Here is a 23946-nt window from a genome sequence, read left to right on the forward strand (position 1 = left end):
AGATTTTCAGTTTTGTTTTTCTTGTCATAGTACTCTGCCTTCTTTCTTTATCTCCTTTTGGAAGGAATAATTTCCCAGATAGTTAATATATATAACAAAAAATAAAATAACATCAAAATAATAATATCAATGCTCCAAGGCATCTCATTTCTTTTAAATAGATCTATACCTCCTGCAAACACAATAATCCACACCCATATATTGAAGATGGCAAATAGTATTACTCTGAACATGGACAATTGGATCAATCACTCAGACCAATCAAGCCAAAGACAACTGAGAAATAACTGGTTGTTTTATGATGGTGCATTTTATAATTTTCAAGGCACTGGAAAGGAGGGCTTTGGTACCTACATATTCTCCCCTATAATATGGCACAAAATGTTCCTGTCTTTGTTTATGGGGGCCATTCCACTCTGCAAACAAAATCAGTCTTGAGTTCTGCCTCAGTCCACATCTTTGCAAGAATGAAGTGGATAGTCCCATATCTTTCAGGTTCTAATGACACTTATTTTGGCATGAACTATTCAAGTAAATTAGGTTAGTGTTTCTCAACCTTCCCACCAACACACACACACACACACACACACACTGTGAGGAACACATACACTTACATTGCACCAGTAAGTGCCCATATTAGTAGTGCATATCCCTGATTTGAAAAACTCCCCTGATGAATCTGATAGATTATGATAGATCATGCTGGCCCTCCTCCACACCCTGATCGAGATCACAGATTTAGACAAGTTTTTGATTATTTTGTGAATAGCAATTCTGTACCTTAGAAATGATCATAAAGTAAAAAGTACAACTTGCCTTATGTGCAGGTAACAGCCATACCAGGAAAAATAAAACTACGGTATGGGAAATGTAAGCTTAATTGCTATCTATGCAGTGGATTCAATAGCTAAGTCCCCCACTGTGGATTCAGTGGCACACTTGAGCCTAGGAATTGCACTATCCCATAGCCAGTTTACTGAAGCCTTAGGGACTTATTCAGAGAGGTACCATTAAGATGCTTTATCCATAATCTCAGTAAAATAGTTCTTTGACAAATAAAAATATGTTATGTGAACTGGGAAATATTCATTGTTTCAGAGAAATCATACTCATATTTCAGTCTTTTACCTGATTTGGGGATGACACATTTTGCTCTCTCTCCTTTAGCTGTTGCATTAAGATTTTCTGAGGTTCTCAAACTCCCTTTCACTGTAGGATTGTTATTCCTCCTTTGAACTTATCCCAGGATAAACAAATCATATCATTCTTCTTTTTTTCTGCTGTTTCATCTGTTTGGTGCTACTATTAACTCTGGTCTCTATTAGTGGAAAGATTATTATGAGATAAAATATGGAACACTCTAGATCAAAATAAATCAAATCAAGAATGTATTGAGAGTGTACTATAGACTTAAGACTATACAAGGTATTATAAGGCTTTGAAAGTAAAAGAAAGAAAGTCTTTTTTATTGGTTATTCAAAACATTACAAAGCTCTTGACATATCATATTTCATACATTAGATTCAAGTTGGTTATGAACTCCCAATTTTACCCCAAATACAGATTGCAGAATCACATCGGTTACACATCCACATTTTTACATAATGCCATATTAGTAACTGTTGTATTCTGCTACCTTTCCTATCCTCTACTATCCCCCCTCCCCTCCCCTCCCATCTTCTCTCTCTACCCCATCTACTGTAATTCATTTCTCTCCTTGTTTATTTTCCCATTCCCCTCACAACCTCTTATATGTAATTTTGTATAACAATGAGGGTCTTGACCATTGAGTTTTATGAAATAACCACAAGCCAGATGATGATACTTTTGAAAACTTCCACATGTACAACCAACATCCAAAAATCCCTTTGGCTTTTCACTATTGACCAACATTCCCACAATCTCTTTGAATCTCATATAAGTACTTTCAACCCAACTACCACAATACTTTATTCCGTCATTTTGTAAAGTTTTCTAACCATCAGTTTTGTTTGTACACAACAATGCCATGTGCCATGGCTGGAATAGGTCTGTTATGATATGGTTAGACAAAACTGAATTGGATAGCAATAATATAGGTACTTATTCTGTCAATAACAGCTTTGTTTATATTTGTATTTATAAAGGATATATTTTTCTGTGCATTTATTTCATGGGATTGCTAATGATCAAGTGTGGAGTTTTTTACAGGAATTCCTTATTTCAGCAAATCATGTTTACCTCAATACTTGTAAACATTTGTACTTGAACAGGAACATAAAATAAAGTATAGACACCTAAAGATCTCCCTCATTTCTTACTTTATTTTAGAGACTTCGTATGTGACAATACTTTAGATTTCTCTCATCCTTGAATCAATGATGTCTTGATGCCTTAGGATGAATATTTTATATGCTTGGGGTAATTTTTATGGAACACATACTATATATCTCTCTTTCAGTAAATATCAGATGTGTGCAATCTAACATTTTCGGTTGAAAAATTGCATGACATTTTATTGATAATTATTTCATTGTTTTAAAAGAATCTATCACATAAATCACAGATAAAAATACAACTAGTACAATTATAAAAGAGAAGGGACATATTTATGAATCCAGGGAACAAAGTTCGACACTCTTGTATAAACTCCAGGAAAGTTTGCTCTTCCACATCCATGACCCCAGCTAACAATGCCAGTCAAAATCCATTTTCCATCACTTTGTCTTCGACAAGATAAAGGTCCACCGGAGTCTCCCTAAGTCAAAAATAATGTTAAGTATGAAGACATTTGTCTCATAATCATCAAGTTCATTGTTACTGTGTCTAATAGATTGTGTTCAGAAGTCCCATTCTGATACGTTTTGTTTGGCTAGTCACTATGCAGCCTAGGAACCATCAAGAAATAATGTGTAGTGCTCGCTTCAGCAGCACATACACTAAAACTGGAGTGATACAGAGAAGATTATTATGGCCCCTGCACAAGGATGACATGCAAATTAGTAAAGCGTTCCATATTTTGGGCTAAGGAGCTGAACAGACACTTCTCAGAGGGAGATATACAATCAACAAATATATGAAAAAATGCTCAACATCTCTAGTAATGAGAGAAATGAAATGAAAACTACTCTAAGATTTCATTACACCAGTCAGAATGACAGTTATCAAGAATACAAGCAACAATAGGTGTTGGCAAGGATGTGGGGGAAAAGGCACACTCATACATTGCTGGTGGGACTGCAAGTTGGTGCAACCAATCTGGAAAGCAGTATGGATATTCCTTAGAAAACCTGGAATGGAACCACCATTTGACCCAGCTATCCCACTCCTTGGTCTATACCTAAAGGACTTAAAATCAGCATACTACAGTGATGCAGTCACATCCATGTTTATAGCAGCTCAATTCACAGTAGCTAAACTGTGGAAACAACCTAGATGCCCTTCAACAGATGAATGGATAAAGAAACTGTGATTTATCACACAATGGAATATTACTCAGCATTAAAAGGGAATAAAATTATGGCATTTCAGGTAAATGGATGGAGTTGGAAAATATCATGCTAAGCGAAGTAAGCCAATCCCCCCAAACCAAAGGCTGAATGTTCTCCCTAATAAGTGGATGCTGATGCATAATGGGGGAGGGGGAGGGGGGAAATGTAGGTACTGTGATTAGGCAAAAGGAAGGGAGGGGAAGGGAGGGAGTATAAGAGTAGGAAAGGGAGTGGAATGAGATGGACATCATTATCCTAGGTACATGTATGACTGTGCATATGTTGGGATGGTACATCATGTACAACCAGAGAAATGAAAAATTATGTTGCAATTGTATACAATAAATCAAAATACATTCTGCTATCATATATACCTAATTAGAATAATTTTTTTTCTTTCTTTATTTTACATACATGACAATAGTGGAATGCATTACACTCATTATTACCCATTTACAGCACAATTTTACAGCACAGTAAAGTATGTTCACACCAAATTATGCCATTGTACATGTACTCTCTCTTTTTTGTGCATTATAATTCTTAATACACATATATACCACAATTTATCATATCTCTGTTTGTATATAATATATGTTGACACCTGAAACTGCTAATGTCATTGAATAAGTTTAGATATCTTCTTATAATAAAAAAAACACTACATTCATTTTTAAAAAACTTAATTTTAAATCTGAGAATAACATTAGAAGATTCTTGCACATGTCCCATACAAAGAATAGGTGGCAGTAGCATTAAGGGCTAACATTTATTTAGTGTTCTCTATATGCCAGGCACTGTTTTGGGTCATTTAATCCTCACAACCACCTTATGGTTATCTTGGAAGGGTGACTTCTATCTCTGGGCCATGCGACTTCAGCAGTTGGATCATGGCCACAGAAGAAACACAAAGCATGTTTTGTTCGGCAGATCCAATGCAGCAACCCTAAGAGCCACTGTCAGACAGTTTTCATAGACAAAATACGTCCTTTTGAGAGTCCCTTCTGATATCTCAACTTTATAAAGTCAGGACTCAAATAATTAAAGATTTAAAAGTAATTCCTACAGTATAATTCCTTTAGTATAATGTCTGAGTTTTATTTTTCTATTTTAGGGAGGGTTGGAAAGTTACAACTTGCTTAGATAGCAATCTAAATGTGCCCCTACATCCCACCTCCACAATTTTACACCTGATTAGGTAAATTCTGACAGGTTAAGAAACTGGGATCTTTATTTTAATTGATGCAAAACCAGATCTACTAATACAAATTTAGTGCATAAGCTTGATGACTGTGTGGAACAGGACTTTGTAACTGACCAGCTACAGGAAACCCTAAAACAGCAACTTTAGCATTAGAGAGCCATGGGTTCAAATCCCAGCCCAGATATCTGTACTTGCTAGCTATATGACCTTGGGTCATCTATTTATCCTCTCTATCTCCAGTTTCCTCCTCTGTAAAATGGAAATAAAAGAATGAATTGAATGAATTGAAGTAAAAGATGTACCATGGTTGCTTGTCACAAAGTAGAATCTCAAAAGATAGAAGTCAGTATTATAATGAATTTTGTGGCATCATGGCTGAAGTTGTGGAAAGATATGGGAACGGATCCTGCTGTCATCCTTACTCTCTTAATCGTCTTTGGTGATCATGGACATAGATTTGAAATCATAGGCTCAGAGAAATATCCCCTCCCTTGAAAGATGACTTCCAGCTGAACCACTGCTAGAGACAGCTACCCGGAGGGCTGCATATGAGTGTTCTTGTCACCTCTCCTATTCCTCTTCTCTTCTCACCGCCATCTGCCTATGCTTTAGATGAAATCGAAAGAAAGAAAGAGAGAGAGAGAGAGAGAGAGAGAGAGAGAGAGAGAGAGAGAGAGAGAAAGGAAGGAAGGAAGGAAGGAAGGAAGGAAGGAAGGAAGGAAGGAAGGAAGGAAGGAAGAAAGTTTGTTTCAGAAGTTGAACAGCTCCTGCTCCTAAGGAAATAGGTAGCAATTCTGAAACATAGTCTGCATGTGTGTGTCATTTTTTGCTTTGCTTTTTAGTTATAAGGAAATTGTGGCAGACATATGAAGGCTGACCTCACCAAGTGAATGCTGGAAGAAGATATGCAGGGATTACAAACTGATTCTATAAAACCAGTTCTTTCGGCACCTTTCCCTGATCTTAGGCAACAAGGTCATAATTAATACCTCAGATGAGGTAAGGGGAATATCTGCCCTAGTTATTCCCCAGGGTTGCATGGATTAAATGTGAAAGCATTTATGGAAAACACATGCTGGGCAAGAGAAAGGTAGGAGGACTTACTTTGCAGGCATCTCTTTTGCCAGACATCACTCCTGCACAGAGCATCCGCGAAGTGATGATCCCGTAGGTGGAAACACAGAGGGTTTGATCAATGAGCTCTACCTCTGCTTGCTGCAAAACAGGGGAGCCTTTACTATCTGGAAAACACATTGGAGTTGGAAATCACGGTAATGGTAATGACTACATCTCTTCAAGGTTTCATTTGAATGATAACTCAGATTATCTCCTTTAACCCTCAGAGCTATTCTTGGAGATGAACTCTATTATTATCCCTATTTTGCTGATGAGGAAAAGGAATCTAGGGAGATAAAAGGACTTGCCCAGTGGCATATAGCTAGCAAATACCAACAGGATTTAGACCCAAGATCTGCCTCCCCCACCTAAACCACCGTCCCATACTCCTTCATCTCATACCTCCTGCATTTAGAATGACCGTGAGTCAACAAAGCTTAGTACCAATATTTACTGTTCAAGAGAGCTCCTTAAGTAAAGGAGCACAACTGACATATAGAAGTCTCTGAAGATCCATAAAAACAACTGTTTCTATATAGCTCTTTCACTTCCCTTTAAACCTGTTTGGCTAAGATGATTCACACACACACACACACACACACACAAGCACACGTTTATAAAATAATGGGTAGACAATTCCCTTTGTGATATTGAAACTAAAGCATGGAGCACAGTAGCCTATCAGAGTTGTAAGTGTTCGAACACCTAGCTGCCTTCTCTCTCAGGACTCTGAGACCTCAGCAAATAAAACGAAGGTGAATCTTACTACTTCAATAACTAACTGAGGACAGTGAGCATTTGAGAAGCTGCTCACAGTGAATCTTTAGATAGTGTCAAAGCAAGCATTCAGGGAAAGTTCAGGAATCACAGACACTGTCCTAAACCCTTGGATAGGCTGCAAGGGAATCCCAGATGACTGGGAGGTCAAAGGAAAGTTCTAGCAGTAACCTCTGGGGACATGTACATGAAGCTTTGTATTTTTCTCCTCATAATATATTCAGAATCAACCATGAATCCTAGTTCATGGAAAAATCATGGCAGGATGAACATACAGCCTTCCCTAGCATACTCCCTGATTTGGGTACATATTGGAAAATGATGCTTTTTTTCTGGGTGGAGAGGCAAAAAAAGGTATCCCCTCTGAGTGGACCAATTATAGGTTGGTGTAATGCCCAAGCCTGGATTAGCTAAGGGAAGCTTAGCTTGGCCAAGAATCCTGGTGCAGGACATACCTGCATAATCTTCTACATAGCTGTCGGAGTTGACAGTGGAGTGTGCATACATAAAAGTTCTCTCCTTTATAAAAATGAATCACATCTTGGAATAAAAGAGAAGCCAAGGAGGAACTATTCTTGTCTAGTGGAAATCCCAGCACCTCTTCAGAGTTTGAAAAGAGCCCATGCTATCTAGTCAATTCTGCTTTTGTTTAAAGGTTCCCTCCGTCTCCCTGCTTCTTCTGGAGCAGATGGAAAGAATCATAAGACAGGGATGAAAATAGTCTCCTCCAATCCAAACTTTCAGAGTTGTCAGGAGGCCCAAAGAAGATGATATATACAAATCCTCTCTGGGAACCCCAAAGCACAGCATCAGCACAAGTTACTCTCATCCATGTGGAAGGCCAAGCCCATTCATTCACACACAGACCTGCCTCATGCCTTCGCCCCCAGCCGGTAACCCAGCACTTCTCCCCACTGCGCACTTTCTGGCCAACAGGAGGAATACAGATTGGCTGAATGAGCTGTTTCAGGGTCTCAGGCCAGGCGACACTGAGCTGTAGCAAAGCAATATCATAGTCGAAGGTCTGACTGTTGTAGTACTCGTGGACCACGATCCTTCTCAATGGGGAAATAAACTTGGCATTCCCCTGCACATACATCCCAAGGTGAGCTGTCCACGGTGTGGGGTCTGACAACCTGGTAGAGAAGGAATGAACAACCAAGTTAGCAGTCTGAAGAGTCCTACACAGTTTAGAAACAAGCACTCTACAGAGAGATGAGGCTGAGGAAAGGAGGTCCTGAAGGAAATTTTCTTGCCACTAGTATTTCACAAGTCACACACAGGTCAAGAACATTTATAACTAGAGTTAATTGGTTAAATTCTTCCTATTCATGCTAACAATGGCATCTGATGGAGACAAACAGGGCCAGTAAATATGGTGATCTGGGGACCCTTCTACCAATTCAAATAATATTAATTCCAAGGCAGATTAGAAAATGAAGTGTTTACCAGTGTAACTCCATATCATGTACAACGAGAAGAATGGGAAGTTATATTCCATGTATGTATAATATATCAAACTACAGTCTACTGTCATTTATAACTAAAAAGAACAAATAAAAAGTCAATGTAAAAAATTGTTTTAAGCAGAAATTTAATGAAATTCCTTCTTGCTGCAAGCTACCAAAAGCCTCATAGCTGCTGTAGCTGCTTAAGTATGACAGTCAAAGGGATACCAAACTCCACCATGATCAGTCCTTCCAGAATTCTAATGTTGACCCTGCCCCCCCACCCTGCACAGAGTCACAAAGGGGACTGTATCTCCATGTGTGGCTTTGATCTCACCCTGAGGCAGCCAAAGAGAAGTTCAAAGTGAAAAGAATATGAAAACTCTTGGAAAAAAATAAGGACACAGCAGTTTCACAGCATTTAAGATTAATGATCAGAGGTGAAGCTATTTCAGTAATTAACATGATTCCTGTAATTTATTGGAAGAGTAAATACTCAAATTGTATAACTTAGTTGAAATCTCTTAAAATTCAGTATATGAAATTAGTTTTGAACCTAAGGTCTAGTAGATTTAAATAAGTTTAAATTTCAAGTTAGATCACATTTTAAGCTTCTCTTTCACCCTTAGCTGGAAGATCTTCTGTCTCATAATAATCCCACTGGCAAAGGTAGACAGAGCCCCTCCAATGCCAACCCTAACAGACCTTCCCAGGATCACCCCCAATGCAAACAGGGATCCCCATACTCCAGCCACTCCTCCACATTCTCCACACAGCCTATTAGGTCTGCCCATCTGACTTGAAAGCCCTCTCTTTATTTCCTCAGTCTAGTAAAAACTATTCATTCTTGATGTTTCCTTTGTGTTCTTTCTTTATCTCAATGATACCTAAAATAAATAAAAACTATTTGACACATAACCAGTGCCCCCATCCCACCAAAACAAACAAAAAGGTAGCCTGATTGAATTGATTGTTTTTTTTTTGTTTGTTTGTTTTGTTTTGTTTTCCCCTGTAGGGGCTTCTTCTCACAATTCAGGGCAGATGTATGATTTGTTGTCAGAATGTGCCACTCAAGAGTAAGGTTTGGGATACCCTACCTGTTTCCATGGAAACAGTGGGCCGCAGAGAGAAGCCACTCCCTGGAGATGACAGAGGCACCACAGTAGGCAGATCCAACAAAGTGGAGGCTGACCTGCCATGGCCAAGCCCCCTCCTGGGAGTCAGTGCCCCCGACGACTCGGTGGACAGTGGACGAACGCCTGCTACAGCCTTTGGTAGAGAGGAAGGGTCATGTGATTTAAGGCAGACTTGAAGAAAAACTGGAAATTAGGTCAGGTTCAGTGCTGGGTTGGGAACTGAGTCACCAAGTAAGCAATTTAAAATCACCTGCTTATCTAGAAAGGAATTTTATGGGTCTGTCTGAAACCAGCACCAGCCGACTACTCCTTCCTTCCAGAAAACAAGCCCTAACAGGAAGTCTCCATACAGTAATGCATGCGGAGGCAGAGGGATCCATAGTAACAGCTGTACTGATACAAACAACAGCCCTGGTGTTAGGTGGCTAGATGGAGACGAAAAAGGTAAGTTCTGATATAACAGAATTGATAATGTGTTTGAAGCTGTGCTAATCTAAAAGAAAAATTTGTAAAACAAAGATAAATTAAAGCCTAAGACAAACTAGTTATCAGAGCAATTACTTTTAGTGTAATTTACTTTTTGTGTAAATAGTATCGATAATGATATATAATTAACCTGTTGCCACATGGCCAATTAGAAGCCACATGACTAAAAAGAACATATGGCACGGAAAAGTTAGTAGGTTTTGAATAAACAAAGAACCAACAATTGATATTGTTCACAAAGTAAGATATAAGCAAAAATCCTCCAGAAGCCCACTTTTTCATTTGTCATAGGCTATTTTACTTAAGACCTTCTTCCTTCATTAGTGTTACTAGAAATTGAAAGCTCTCTTTGGAAACATCTAGTATATTGATGCTTAGTATCAAGAAAGAAGATGGAGAAATAATTTCAGACTCAGCTCACCAAGATTTACTATTATTTCCTGGTCTGTGGTAACATCTGCCAGGGGAATTCCATGAGGAAGAGAATAAAAATGGAAAATGGGCAAACCAGGTGGGAAGATAGGAATCAAAAGGAACAGCTTTTCTACTCACTGCAACCGACTTCATCACTTCCATCTGAACAATCCACGATCCCATCACATTTTGCATTCTGTTTCCTAAAGCAAATATTATTGCCACACTTAAAAGTTCTGTTGGTGCACGGAATGCCTAAAAACGAATGAAAGAAAAAGCAGTTTTTTTCTAGCCAGAAACATCTGAGTAAATGACACTGATCTTTGCAAAGGATGGATTAGCCACAAAATCGCTATTTGCTGCTCTGGGAAAAACTAGCAGAGAAATGGAACAAACCCACAGTGACCTTTCAGAGCCACTGAAGAAGGCAGGCAGGCAAGCACTTCAGCTGAGAGTCAATCCAATTACCTGGCCTTCTTCCCCTGTAGGTGAGTGAGATGCAAAGGAGTTGGCCATATAAGTGGCTTTTTTAGGCCACAGCCTCTTTGTTATTGTGTCTTATTCTCCAAGGAAAGTCTTTGGGCATAAATCACTACCACACTCGTCTTTTTATGTCATCCAGGAAAAGAAAAATAGACAGATGGTGTGAATTCCCACACATTTGTTCACAACTCAGGAGGTTTGCATTTCTGTAGTAATTACAATTTGCATTTCTGTCCCTTCATGGTCTCTGGCAAGTTCCTCTACATCAGATCCTCGGTATCCTGCAACTTAAGTAGCATTAAAAGCAAGGAAGTAACTGAGTACAGTGGTGTGCACCTGTAATCCCAGTGGTTTGGTAGGCTGAGGCAGGAGGATCACAAGTTTAAAGCCAGACTTAGCAACTTAGTGAGGCCCTAAGCAACTTAGTGAGACCCTGCCTCAAAATAAAAATATTTTTAAAAAAGAGCTGGAGATGTGGCTGGTTGGTTAAGCGTCTCTAGGTTCAATCACTGGTACCAAAAAAAAAAAAAAAAAAAAATCAGGTAAGCAATGAAAATCTGCCAGTATTCACACAGTAACACACACACACACACACACACACACACACAGCACAAGTCCACTCCTGTTAAAGTCACCAACTTTAGTCACTCATTTTTTTCTAGGACTGAGGAGCTTCCCCAGACAAGGGATTTTCAGTGCCAAATCTGGGAAAGTTTGGGGGACACTGGGACTAGATCGCCCTGACTCAGCAAAGGCATTTTGGTTCTGATTTAGGAAGCACAACAGAGCACGGGGACCCTTCTCACTCCGAGTGCAGTTCTGCTCATCCTGGCCATTCTCACAGTCCTTGAAGCCATCGCAGACCAGAGGGCCGTGCTGCCTGGAGGAGCTGGTGTTGCAGGCAGGTTTAACAGGCACTGGAATAAGAAAAGACACAAGGCTTATGAGCCTGGGACATCATCTGCCTTCTCCCATGACCAGGAGTGCCCTTCTACAGGGACAAAATATTAAGATGACAAACTAGAGAGTGATTTTTCCTCAACAGCAGCACCTTCATGAGGAAAAGCTGATGTTTAAACTTTGGAGCAAATCCTAGCACTTGAGTTTGTCAGATCTGATTTTTGCAATTGTGTAGATGTGTTGAACTCTGATGGTTTGTTTATTTAATTACAATTAAATGTATCTGAAGTAATCTATTTTCAGAAAAATGAATATTGGAAGCTGTTATCTAAATTGAACTTGTCTCCCCTCCTAATGGAAGTGGAAGTGTACTGAGATTATCTTATTCATATCTGTACCCCAGGCCCCTGATCACATAGGAGGAGTTCAATGAGGTTTTGTTGAATGAATTCATGAATGTGAGATCTTAGAGAAAAATAGACTTGTGGTCTGTGTGTAAGGAAAATCTTCTTAAGATGATTTTTATCCTTAGAGATCAATTTCCTCAATTAGGAAATGCAGAAAAAAATCTGAAAATAGGAAAAAAAATATTTTCCCTTTTTGGAATATTTTCTTTAGATCGAAGGCAGGCATGGTATATTAGCAAGCACTTTCAGAAATTGTGGTTCCTTAGACATTTCTGACTATAGACCACACATCTCCCCTTGAGTTGTGGAAGAAGCCCTGCTGGGAAAAGTCATTCCTTTTAATCGGGCTTCTGTTTGATTGTATGTTTAAGGGACGGGGCACCAGTTATGTATCAAATACTTTTTTAAACATATTATTGATTCTAAAAAGAAAGAATATAAAGGCAACCTCAAGAATGAATAGCTTTTAGAAGACACAGGAAATAAAGAAAAGGTAAACCTAAGGATCTGTATGGAGAACGTGGAGGGGGGCATTGGAGAGTTAGGGTGGTTGGAGTATGGGGATCCCTATTTGGATCGGGGAGAGCCTAGGAAGGTCTATCAGGATTGGCATTGGAGGGTTTGCCTGTCTTTGCCAATGGAATTATTATGGGACAGATTACCCTCCCTTAGTTATTACCAATGTAATATCAATAGAAACTGTGTAGGTTAAAGACAACAACAACAAAAAAACTATCATTCATAAACAAACCCTGTGCTCCATAAAGAGGAATTCTGAGTTTACTTTTTTGCAGATTCTGAGCTGCTCTCAAGATAAAAGATCTGTGACTTCAAACAGGATTGTTGTATGAAGAAGAAGAAGAAGATGGAGAAGGAGAAGGAGAAGGAGATGGAGAAGAAGAATAAGAAGAAGTTGTTTGAGAGTTTTAGGTAACCCTAAATTCTACCTAAAATTAAACTGAATAAATGATTCCAGAAAAATAGATTTGGAAGAGATTCTGAATAATTTTGTTTTGAAATCTTTCAGAGGAGTTTTCATGATTGTTTGGTAGTAGTTTAGTCTCTACTGCTGAAATTATGTTTACTGGATTTATTGAACCAGTTTCCTCTAATGCACTTTCACAGAAAATGTTGTTTTCTAAGACTTTAAGGTTAACCTTGAAAATGTATTGTCTAAATGCAGAATAAAAATCCTAATAATTTACCTTTCCATATACCATAACAGACATTCAAATATTTTTGGAGTCATTTTTATATACTAAGAATTATGTAATTTGTTTTATAAAAATTCAGAATGTATCAGGTGCTATTAACTGTCAAGTACCAGTGGAAAATAACGTTTTTTTTTTTTTAAATAATGTACAAAACAAACAAACAAAAAACGATTGTGGTGAATTAAGCTATTAATCACAGATCTTTACTCCCTGTGGTCATATTAATGCAAATCCATCCTTGCCATGACCCCAAAATGTGCACAGGAAATTCCGTGAGCCTTGACTTTGATCTCAGCTATGTGACCGGATTTGAGCCATGAACTATGATACTAGTGATGGGGTGCCAATCCCAAGGCCAAGCCTTCAGAGAAACTATATGTTTCTGCTTGCTCCTTCTTTGCTTTTGTCACTATCAATGCTATCCATGGCTCAATGAAAGAAAGAGTCAGAAAGAACAGACCTGATCCTGACCTGTGAAGAACCAAGCTCAGGATGACCCAGTGCTTGAAGCAAAGCCACCCAACTGAGCTCAGCCTAGATCAGGCATATCCAAGACAACATATGGGTATATGATGAGGAATACATGATGGGGGCTGGGGATGTGGCTCAGTGGTAGAATCTTGCCCAGCTTGCATGAGGCCCTGGATTTGATCCCCAACACTGTAAAATGGGGGGCAAAAAGAAAAAGAAAACAACAGAAAAGAAGAAGGAGGAGGAGGTGAAGGAAAAAAAGAAGGAGGAGGACAAGGAATTACTGTTTTAAGTCACTGAGTTTTGGCATAGTTTGTTAGGTAGTGATAGATAACACTATCTACACTACAAAGACTGTAGGTGGACACTAGCAGCAACAATGGCCCTGACAAGCTACGTCTAAGAAAGTCATATTCAAAGCCTGAATACCCACCACAGAAAAGTTCATCACTTTCATCAAAGCAGTCATTTACTCCATCACAGCGCTGGGCCTGAGGGACACACAAACCAGAGGAGCATCTAAAAGATCCAACAGGACAAGCTATAAGCAATAAAAAAAAAAAAAAAAGAAAGAAAAAAGAAAATGTCATGTGGGTCCTGAAAAACACCCAGACCACATTAGCAAAGAAACATGAAGCTTTAAGTGATTAGGGATTTGACAAGGTAGCAGGAGCAATTATATAATATGTCCATCTAAATAAGGATGTGGGTAATGACAAGCTAAAAAGCAGAACCCAAGTGAACAAAAAAAGAAAATTAATTAAACAGGAGGTCTGAGTAACCACTGCATCCAAGTCACCTTCAAAATCAAACCTCGGGCTGGGGAGATAGCTCAGTCTTTTTCCTTGCATGCAAAAAGGCCTGGGTTCAATCTCCAGCACCACAAAACAAAACAAAACAAAAAAAAACCCTTTGCCTTGACTCAGCTCCACAGCATTAATACAGACTTGAAGCATGGGAAAGCTGGAAGACATATTAGAGGCCAGCATTCTTAATGTGCAGGCTTTAGACTTTCTGGGGGATTACAAATGGGATGCTGCTTTCTCCAAATTGTCTGTGATCAAAAGCATTATTCTGCCTCTTTAATTGCATTTTCAGGTGATCTCTGTTCCAAAATACAAGAGTAACCACTGATCTACTCAAGTTGACCTAGAGAGATTAGTGCCAGGCCTCAAAGCCAAGACTCCTGCCTCCTACTTCACTATCCACTATTCTTTCCTTTTCAATCAGGCTGCTCATCAAAGATCCACTCCCTCTGTTGGCTTAAATCACATCCTTAGCTAATATATGAATATTGCTGAAATAATAAATCCTTCCTCCTTTGTGCAAAAGAACAGTGGGAGAGTGTATTATAGGTCCACCTATGTCTCAATGGCATGTGGTGGAGCGGGTGAGTCAGGGGGAATAGTCATGGTTTGAAAAGACAGTTAGAAATGAAATGACTGGCTCTTCTTGAGACCCTGCTGGAGATTGTAGTATTCTGAGCATAATATTCCAAATGCAAAAGCAGGATATTGGGGATTGTCAGAGAACAACAAGGTCTAAGTTCCTTTCGCTTATGTCATATCTTCATAAGTTCCTCAAAGAATAACTTTTATACTTCCCCATTTTAAATGGGTCTAGAATTTCTTGAACATGTCCTTATCTACACTCCAGCTCCAATACTTCTCTCGAATGTTTTCTTTTCTATTAGCCACTTCCTGATCACTGTTCCAGCAGTTCTACCTTCTGAGTGCTGTTATTTGAATCCTTTCAATCAAACAGCTACCCTTGTGCACCATAGACCAAACTGAATCAAAACTGCTGGTCTCAGATCCTCTATATGTTGATATGAACACAAAAATCAGAAAAATAACAAGCCAAAAAAGGACTTGTCCTATATTTCAGGAATAATGTAAGAAGTTATATTTCAGCTATAAATCAGTAATGTCAAAAATATTAAATGATTTCTCTACAACTTAAAATAAAGGCAGTAAAACATAATTTATGTGTGTATATATATATATATGTATATATATACATATAATTTGTTTTTTAAAATACATATATAAAAGGAAATAACAAAAAGAAGCTATACTCATTCCTGAAATATTTGAGGTTATAAGTTATAAAGCATTTGTGACCATACAATAACTTTTTTCCCCTTTTTTTATTTGGGTACTGGGGATTGAACCCAGGGGCACTTACCCACTGAGCCACATCCAGCCCTTTTATTTGAGACAGGGTCTCACTGAGCTCCTTAGGACCTCTCTGATTACTGAAGCTGGACTTGAACTTATAATCCTCCTGCCTTAGCCTCGTAAGTTGCTGGAATCACAGGCATGTGCCACCATGCCCACAGCTCACCATGTGATGACTTATTGAGGTTTTCTAAGGATCTTGTTGATAACCAGGCTTACGTTGACTGATGTTGTAACTGCCGTATTCTACCAACAGTGGCTTGTCCGAAAGCCTTGAACTGCACTGGAACTGAATGTGAACCAGAGGGCTGGACACTCGGAAAATCGTGTGGTGATCCATGTAGGTGCCACAGTACCTGAGGAGACAGGAGTTGGAGAGGACACACAGCTTGAGGTTTCATCAACTGCCTTCCTGTTGACAGTAAATTCATCTGTACTGTGGTCATTTGGATTTTGTAAGCAGAAATGCACTAATGGTAGCATCGAATCCATCCTATGCTATGTGGCCACAATCTAGTAACTTCTCCCCAATTTTATCTTCTGCTAAATAGAGCAGTAAGAGTACTACCAATCTGTTCCTTTCCTCACCAACACTCACAAACAAACTATGGATTTAATTCTTCTAGGCCCATCTCCTTTCAGTGAAAAACAAAAATAAAGCATGAAACAGGAAGGTCTTGCCCACAGACCTCTGGACAGAGCAGAGTAGAATCTCTGAGTTCAGGCTGAAAATATGCAATGAACTTCATCAACACTTGAAGCAAACGACTATGTTATTTCCATCTAAATCAAAATGTGATATGCACCTCTGGGTTTGTCCTTGGTAGAATTTCCAAGAAGTAATGTCTCTACACAATATTTCCCTCACTTGATTTTTTTCTTACCTCTCATTACTTAATGCCACCAGGGTTCCCAAAATTCTTTTGGGAAAATATCCCTCTGGTTAGTAATTCTTGCTGCATGAGCTCTGTGAGCAATGGAGTAGGAGCATTATTATACAGAAGGCCTGTGAGAAGTCCACTGCCCTGTTCGGGCAAGGCTTTTTCCAGTGTGAAACCTCTAGGGTCTCCATGGGAGACAGGGAGCAGCCTCAAGATTTGGAGGTGGCACTGTCCCCTGGAACTTGTGAATGCCAATCACTCTAGGCCCTCAAATCACTTGGGAACCTCGAAAGCTCTTTGAATCAGACACTGGCATTCTAAAGCACAGATAATCTGTGATTTTAGGGAGGAAAGCATTCTCATGTCATTCAGGAAGAGCCTCTTGCAGTTGGCTGAAGTTCAGGAACCGATGGACCGATAAGCCAGTTCCTGTTACATAAGGAAGAGATAGCAGGTGAGGTGGCCACCTGGTCAAGTAGGAGCCAGGTCTGAGAGGTTCCTGAAAGCCAAGCCAAGCTTTGGGGACCAGAATCTACTCTAATTGATCATCTTGAGATTGGCACACTCTAAATGTCTAAAGACATGATGTGTTTTGTGTGTGTTCTCCACTAACATCTAGGGTTTTCTTCCAAAGATGAGTCCTACTCAGGCATCTTAAAAGGGAATTAAGATGAAGGATGTTGGCCTCAATATTTGGGCTAGAGCTTAAAGGGAGATCCTATGCAATGGATCATGATGAAGGCTTAGAGACTTAGAGCTCAAAAAGTGAGAGATTGGAGAAACCCAACAAGAGTCAATTTATGTATCCAGACATATAACAAGTCAGGAACAGACATAAGTGAAATAATTTGTTAAAGTTCAAAAGCAAGTAAGTAGAACCAGGATTTGAACACAGTTGGCCTGAGGTTATACTCTGGCACTTTCTAGAACATCCAGTGGCCTTCTCCTTGGGCTTAGCTCTGCTTTTCCTCTCTAATGGCATCCAACTTGTAGGGTGACCATTATTTCTTTGAGGTTAGGTTCTCTGAACTATTTGAGGAAATCCTTAGTCTTTCCCCATTCCTTATAGCTCTTTCCACCTTTCTCTTTACAGCCCCAATTCCCTTAGGCTAACTTCTCAGCAAGGGGTCTCATTAGTTCAATTAGAGCCTTCCCTTTCCAGTGAGAAGAAAGGATAAGGAAAGGGCTGGCATTTTAAATCCTGAGGGTACAACTAACATGAAATGAATCTGATAGGATTTCAGCCAGCCTACAGACTACAGGAAGAACTGGCCTTTCAGGAGAAGCATTGGGGCAGAGTGCTTTCCTGGTATTGCTTGGGAGAAGACCCTGCTCCTACCTGCAGTCACACATCCTGGACTGTTTCTGCTGTGACTTGGGAGAAAAAAAAAAATAATATTTCTTATGCAAAGCACAGTTTAGTCACAGGTTTATCATACAAAAGATGTGTAAAGATTTCTATATTTATTAAGCACCAAAAAGCAGTACCTGTGAAGCCTTGGGGCACATTCTATAGTGCTTATTCATTAACATAATTTCCAAAGAAATCTCGTTATTTATATTAACATAAATCATATTTTTGGTCTGTTGTATGCAGTATGTCCTTGAATGCTTGCCCAAACACAAACCCTTATTGAGAATTATCATCTTATTTACAAACTGAAAATCAAAGATGTTAAGTAATTTGCCCTACTTAATATAGCTACTAAATGACAGGGCTGGAATTTGAAGCCAGGTCTCCTGTCTTCTACAGAACAAACCCTTGATTCAGTTACACTCCCAAAAAGAATACTGGCTACATTTTAAGAATGGATACAAGAACAATTTTTAATCTGCTAAGGCCTACTCCTCTGAAGACAGGATAGATGACTATTTCACAGTTTGTCTAAAGGAAATGAAAGAAGGTTATTAAGGAAAGGCACTTAGGGAAGGTTTCATTTATGAAATAATAATGAGCAAAAAAATAGCAGGCAAAGCCTTCAACCTCACAGGATGCTTCTCTGAAAAGTGAAATGAGAAGCCTTTCTACTGCCAAAGCAGGGTGTCCTGTATTTTGAATGCTAATTCAATTAAATGGCTATTAAATACCTATTATAGTTTCAGAAGCAAATAAACAACACTAACAAGCAAGGAATAAATCAGAGCGAGAGTAAGGAGCCAGGCATGTACCTCAGGGAGAGCATCTGCTTAGCTTGAACAGGCCCTGGGTTCAATCTCCAGCCCAAGGGAAGGGGACAGTGACAGTGGGGACTACTAGGTTGGTTCAGGAAGCCAAACCACTTACATTTCTCTGAGATTTTTTTCTGGTTAGCCTCAACCCATTTGCTAGCCTTCAGACCAAGCCAGGTCAATCAGGCCTCTATGAACAAAAGGAATTGGCTAACTTTTGTACCACCAGAACCCCTATTTATTATTTTCCCCAGTAGCTCTAGAATTTGAATATTTTATCTGCCAAATACTTTTGTCAAGCATGCACTATACACATGGAAAATCCACAGAGTGGAGGTGAGGCAGAAGCCATGTCTTTAGATCAACTTTGCCCTGTATCCTGATTCAGTCACTCAGGAATGAGAGTCCTTATGCAAGTTTCTTGATTTCTCTGTCTCTCAGTTGCCCTCTGTCAACAGTAAAGTGGAAACTCTTTAGAGACAGACAAATCCTCTCTAGGACAGAGGCCACCAAGGATTCATCAGATTCCTCACATACGAAAATCACTTACATGTGCTCGTTGATTTCCCACCATCCATGCTCGCAGCCTTTCATACTCTTCTTGGTGATTGAATAGTTATGGAATCTCAGGGCTATGCCGAGAGTTGACAGAGGGGTCTGTGAAAAACAACATCAAGTCAAAAAATGCTTTAGGCAAAGGACGAAATCTCAGGCTAACATTTCCTTGCTGGCTCGGTACTTATTGTTTCAGGGGTGTTCTATTCCTGTGCCCTGTGGCCCCTGGTGTGGTACACCAGCTCCCCTGAACAACCAGGATGGGAAGAAGTGCAGGTGGAGAACAAAGAGGATAGCCACCAGGTGCTCAAGACTCAGCTTCTAGGCCCATGAGGTGGGACACCATAGGCAGTGTCTCTGGGTTTCAGCCTGCTCCAGTTGGATGAGCTTAATTTTGCAGACATTCACCAGTTACTGAGTTTAAAGAATGTCCTCTGTTGATGAAAACAATGACGTGGCTTATTTAAAGTTTCATTCAGATCCTGTAGATAAAAGAGAGATGAATCAGCTTCCTCTTCATATTACCTGGGTATTCCTAAAGACTGTCACTGAATCATCTGGGTATTTTCTGAAAAAGTCAAGGGAGCCAGACAGCCTGCTTGTGAGCAAACATGCACATACTGTGCCACGACACAACTGGCCTTTTTATTGTACTGTGTGGTGTACATCCACCTTATGTCTGATATGCCAACGTTTTAGTTTTCACTTTCACTTTGACCCAGGAATTATGGAAGAGAGGATTTTTATATTTCTAGAGAGTTGAATTTTGGCTTACCCATTTTCAAGTTTTCTAATTCCATCTTAATTAGAAGAAAGATTACGGTTTATACTGTTTTTAAAATTTTTTAAAATTTCTTAAGGATTTGATTGTGATCAAATTATGAATGTTCCGTGGTCCCTCTGCTTATTTTTATTTCCAAACTCACTGGTATGACTTAATAGCCTTCCTGGCCCTGTTTACTGTTGTACACTATGTCTGAATCATGCAAGGAAAGTGAATTAAAATCTCTTACTTAAGCCTTGCCCACTTCTCTTTGTCTTTCCTATTCTTCTTGGCTTGTGTGTATTAATGCTATATCATTCACTGCATAAATAATCATCATAATTAGATTTTGTGGATCACCTTTTTATCTTATAAGTTGCCCTTCTCCTTACTTGCAAACCAGGAAATGTTGTGGCCCTGGTTTCAGTGTTGCCAGGTACTGAGAATGAAAACTGTTTTCTTTTTACTTATGCATACCTGGTACAATCTTGCCCATCCTTTCTGATCAGCTTTTTTGAGTCATTTTTTTTTTTTTAATCTTTTGAAAATGATGAAGTTAAGTTTTTAGGTAGTACTTTGCAATTCAATCCTACTGTCTTTTTCTTTACCCATTGACATTTATTACCGTGACAGAGTTTTTAGTCATGCCATTATTTTGTGTTGCTCTTTCATGTGTGTGTATGCATGTCTGTGCATGTGCATGTGTGTCTCTTTGTTTCTGAAGTACATTTAAATGCAGGAAGCCGCCCTTCACCTCCCACATTTGAGAGGGAGTGAATCAGGCACTTTGTTGATCTCAATTGAACACCACAACGACTCTGTTAGGCAAAGAAGGTTGATTTCCATTTTAAAGAAAAAGAAAAAATAAATAAACCGACATAACTAATCAAAGATAAGTAATTTTCCCAAGGTGAGAAAAAGCAGACCAGAGATCCAAACTAGCCCAGCATTCTTTGAGGGTCACTCTATTCACAGTCTCTCAAGCTCTAGGAAACCAATGTGGGGGACACACAAGGAATAGGACTGTCTCATGTTCACCAAAAGCCCAGGGCTCATGAGAACACAACTCAAATTTTTTTCCAGCCTTATCATTTGTTTGTTTATTCACACACATAAAAATGCAAATTGACAGGTAATAAGCATTTTAAGTAACAGGTATAGTATCTGCATATAACCTAGCCAAATCCTCCAATGTACTTTAAATCATCTCCAGATTACTTATAATATCTAATACTATGTAAACACTATATAAATAACTATTATACTATTCTATAATAGTAGAGAATAATGACAAAGATAAAGTCTGTCCATGGTCAATAAAGATGTGGATTCTCTCTGCCGCTGGTTGAATCCACAGATCTGAACCCAGACATGGCTGCTCACCGTGTATATGACTAGTTTGTTGTTTACCTATCTTCCCTAACTGAAAGGTAGTTTCCATAAGAGCAGAACTTTTTAAAAATTTTTTATCCAGTTTCATAGGTCCTCAAAGTTTAAAGTAGCCTGAGAACTTGACCCAGAGAAGTCATTCAATAATATATTGACAAATGCAAACCACATATATTTACCACTTACATCTAATTGCTGTGCTATATAATAATGATTTTATATACACTGACTGAGCAAAGGTAACAACACTTTGCCCTGTCTCCATGATACTACAAAAATAAAAAAGAAAAATAGTTTTTTTTTAAGATTTAAAAAATATTGTGGGGGTGGGGGGAAGAAATGCCCCACCTAGCACAAGAGGGGAGTTATATATACTTCATATAAATTTGCTGTTTGTTTTGCTTACACAAGTGAACTATATATTGCCTAATCTAATTTTTTATTTTTATTAATTACTATTCTGATGAAGTAATTAATAATTGCTCCACAATCTCTGTTGTAATAAAATAATTGTTTGATTCTACAAGCAGGTCTGTACATTTTTAATGAAAATAAAAACAAAATAAATTGGAAAAATAGCCCACATTTGTTAATAGTATGTACTTTGTATAAAAAGTGGGCTGAAATTACAGGAAAATTTAGTTTTCTAGATAATATATTTCAGTGCAGTTAAATTTTATAAAATTAAGTGATATTATTCTGTAATTTAAAAAGAAAATAAAGGAAATGAAATTCTACTAAAAATAGGATAGGGATATTTTTATAATATACAGGCAAACTAGGATACCTGAAATTTCCAGGTACACTTGCATTTTGGAGGATAGTAGCTCGGGTAGTATGGACTTGAAATTTTCCCTTCAAAGCCAGTGGTTTCTCTGACCAACACTGTGTTTTCACACTCTGAAAAAGATGTCCACACACAGTGATTTGCAGCTGTGAGACAATGGGAAAACATACTACATTAATTTATCTAATTACAAATGCACAATTCTTTGATTAAAACTATGGTATATTTTTTGAACTTTTTTTTTTTTTTAAAGAAATAGCACCCCACAGATTTAGTTAAAACACTTGTTGTCAAATTCCAAATTCCATGTTGGTTGCCAAATCCTACATTTTGACTACAGATCTGTAGGATGCTATTACTTTCTTTAAGAACATACTTCTGGAATTGGAGGTAGCAGCAGCACCAGCAGCTGCAGCAGCTATCCCTCCTAAGAAAACCAGAGTTTCATTCCACACTCGGGCTTTTTCCAAGCTCTAAATGGTAATACTTTCAACATCTTTCCTTTGCTATTTCAGCCATAGAGGAGGTGATTGCTTCCTGAGTGTGTTACCTCTATGATATCTTTCAGTTTTCTTGTGTCCTTTTTGCCTTTTTTGAGTTGCCTAATTAACACCTTAATGCTAAGCTGACAGTTCACTCTGTCCTCTTCTGACTGGGCCCCAATTCAGGGTTCCTGACTAATTCAACCAGCATTATAACAGCCTCAGGAAGGATAAGACAGCATCATAACAAATGTTCCCAAAAGCAACTTTTTTTTTCTTTTTTTTTAATTAGAAAACACTTACTTTGTTCTGGAATGACCTCAAAATATGCCCGGATTCCTGATAGCCTCCGTATATAAGGAGACTTCAGGGTCACCAACATGAGATTGTTTGTAGAAACAAATGACATCAGTGTTTTTGTGGGTTCACAAATTCTGAAACCAGATAACAAAACAAAAACACATGAATAGCAGGCTATTGGAAGTGTGGGACTCCACCCAACAGTAACTGCACACATTTCCAGAGTCATTCACAAGGTTTTTGTGAATTAGTCCACCAGGCGGGTCTTCATTAACCAGTGGCCACAGGACACTACAGATGGAACCAAGCTGAAAAAGATACAGAAATGTTTGTCTACAAACTACTACCAAAGAACTCTCCTAGATGGCCCTCCCTGAGCTGTCTTGAGAACAACTTAGTATAGAGGCCATATATATAATGGCTATGGTCATGGGCTCTGCGCCAGGGAAAATGGATTCAAAACAGCTCCATCAACTAGCTGGATGAAAGATGCCAGGAAATCAAGCAACTAGATCCATGTGTGTACCATTTTTCCTTCCATGAAATAGTAGTAGCAATAATAATAGTATATTCCCCATAGCACTGTGCTGAGGAGTGGAAGAGATAACAACCAAAAATATTTGGAAGGTGAAAAGAAACTAACAATGATTGAGGAATGAGAACCAGTGGCAAACTTATTCTTGCATAGAGTTTGAACTTCTAGTGCAAACATTCATTACCAAATATAAATACTAATACATACATAAAGCACTGTGACATATATTTTTTAAAATAATGATAATCATGTACCCAGTGAGTAATGAATAATAATTTGTTAATAAAGCTTGTCATTATTAGTCTTTCAAATATTAAGTACCCTTAAGCAGGTATCTACTATTAAGTGAAAAATATTAGGATACGGGTAAGTACATGGA

General features: G+C 38.7%; 1 protein-coding gene and 1 non-coding gene across 3 annotated transcripts in view; one reads left to right on the top strand and one right to left on the bottom strand.

The window, feature by feature from the left end:
- Window positions 1–1526: 1526 nt before the first annotated feature.
- The window catches only part of Tmprss7 (transmembrane serine protease 7), a 34278-nt gene continuing 11858 nt past the window's right edge, over window positions 1527–23946 (bottom strand). For both annotated transcript variants that reach the window (XM_027936108.2, XM_027936109.2), the window contains 11 exons: window positions 23036–23166; window positions 22251–22363; window positions 19307–19413; window positions 15926–16062; window positions 13960–14067; window positions 11341–11451; window positions 10190–10306; window positions 9113–9284; window positions 7435–7703; window positions 5779–5915; window positions 1527–2737 (listed from right to left, as the gene is read on the bottom strand). In XM_027936108.2, coding sequence (XP_027791909.2) covers window positions 2567–2737; window positions 5779–5915; window positions 7435–7703; window positions 9113–9284; window positions 10190–10306; window positions 11341–11451; window positions 13960–14067; window positions 15926–16062; window positions 19307–19413; window positions 22251–22363; window positions 23036–23166 — 1573 coding nt within the window. In that variant the 3' untranslated portion in view covers window positions 1527–2566. The remainder of the gene's footprint in view (window positions 2738–5778; window positions 5916–7434; window positions 7704–9112; window positions 9285–10189; window positions 10307–11340; window positions 11452–13959; window positions 14068–15925; window positions 16063–19306; window positions 19414–22250; window positions 22364–23035; window positions 23167–23946) is intronic.
- LOC114093418 (U6 spliceosomal RNA) lies at window positions 2895–3001 on the top strand. Its single transcript, XR_003582900.2, has one exon. It is a non-coding gene; the product is annotated as a U6 spliceosomal RNA (small nuclear RNA).

The sequence above is a fragment of the Marmota flaviventris genome, chromosome 8 (genome assembly GCF_047511675.1).
Source record: "Marmota flaviventris isolate mMarFla1 chromosome 8, mMarFla1.hap1, whole genome shotgun sequence".
In the NCBI taxonomy this organism is placed as follows: Eukaryota; Metazoa; Chordata; class Mammalia; order Rodentia; family Sciuridae; genus Marmota; species Marmota flaviventris.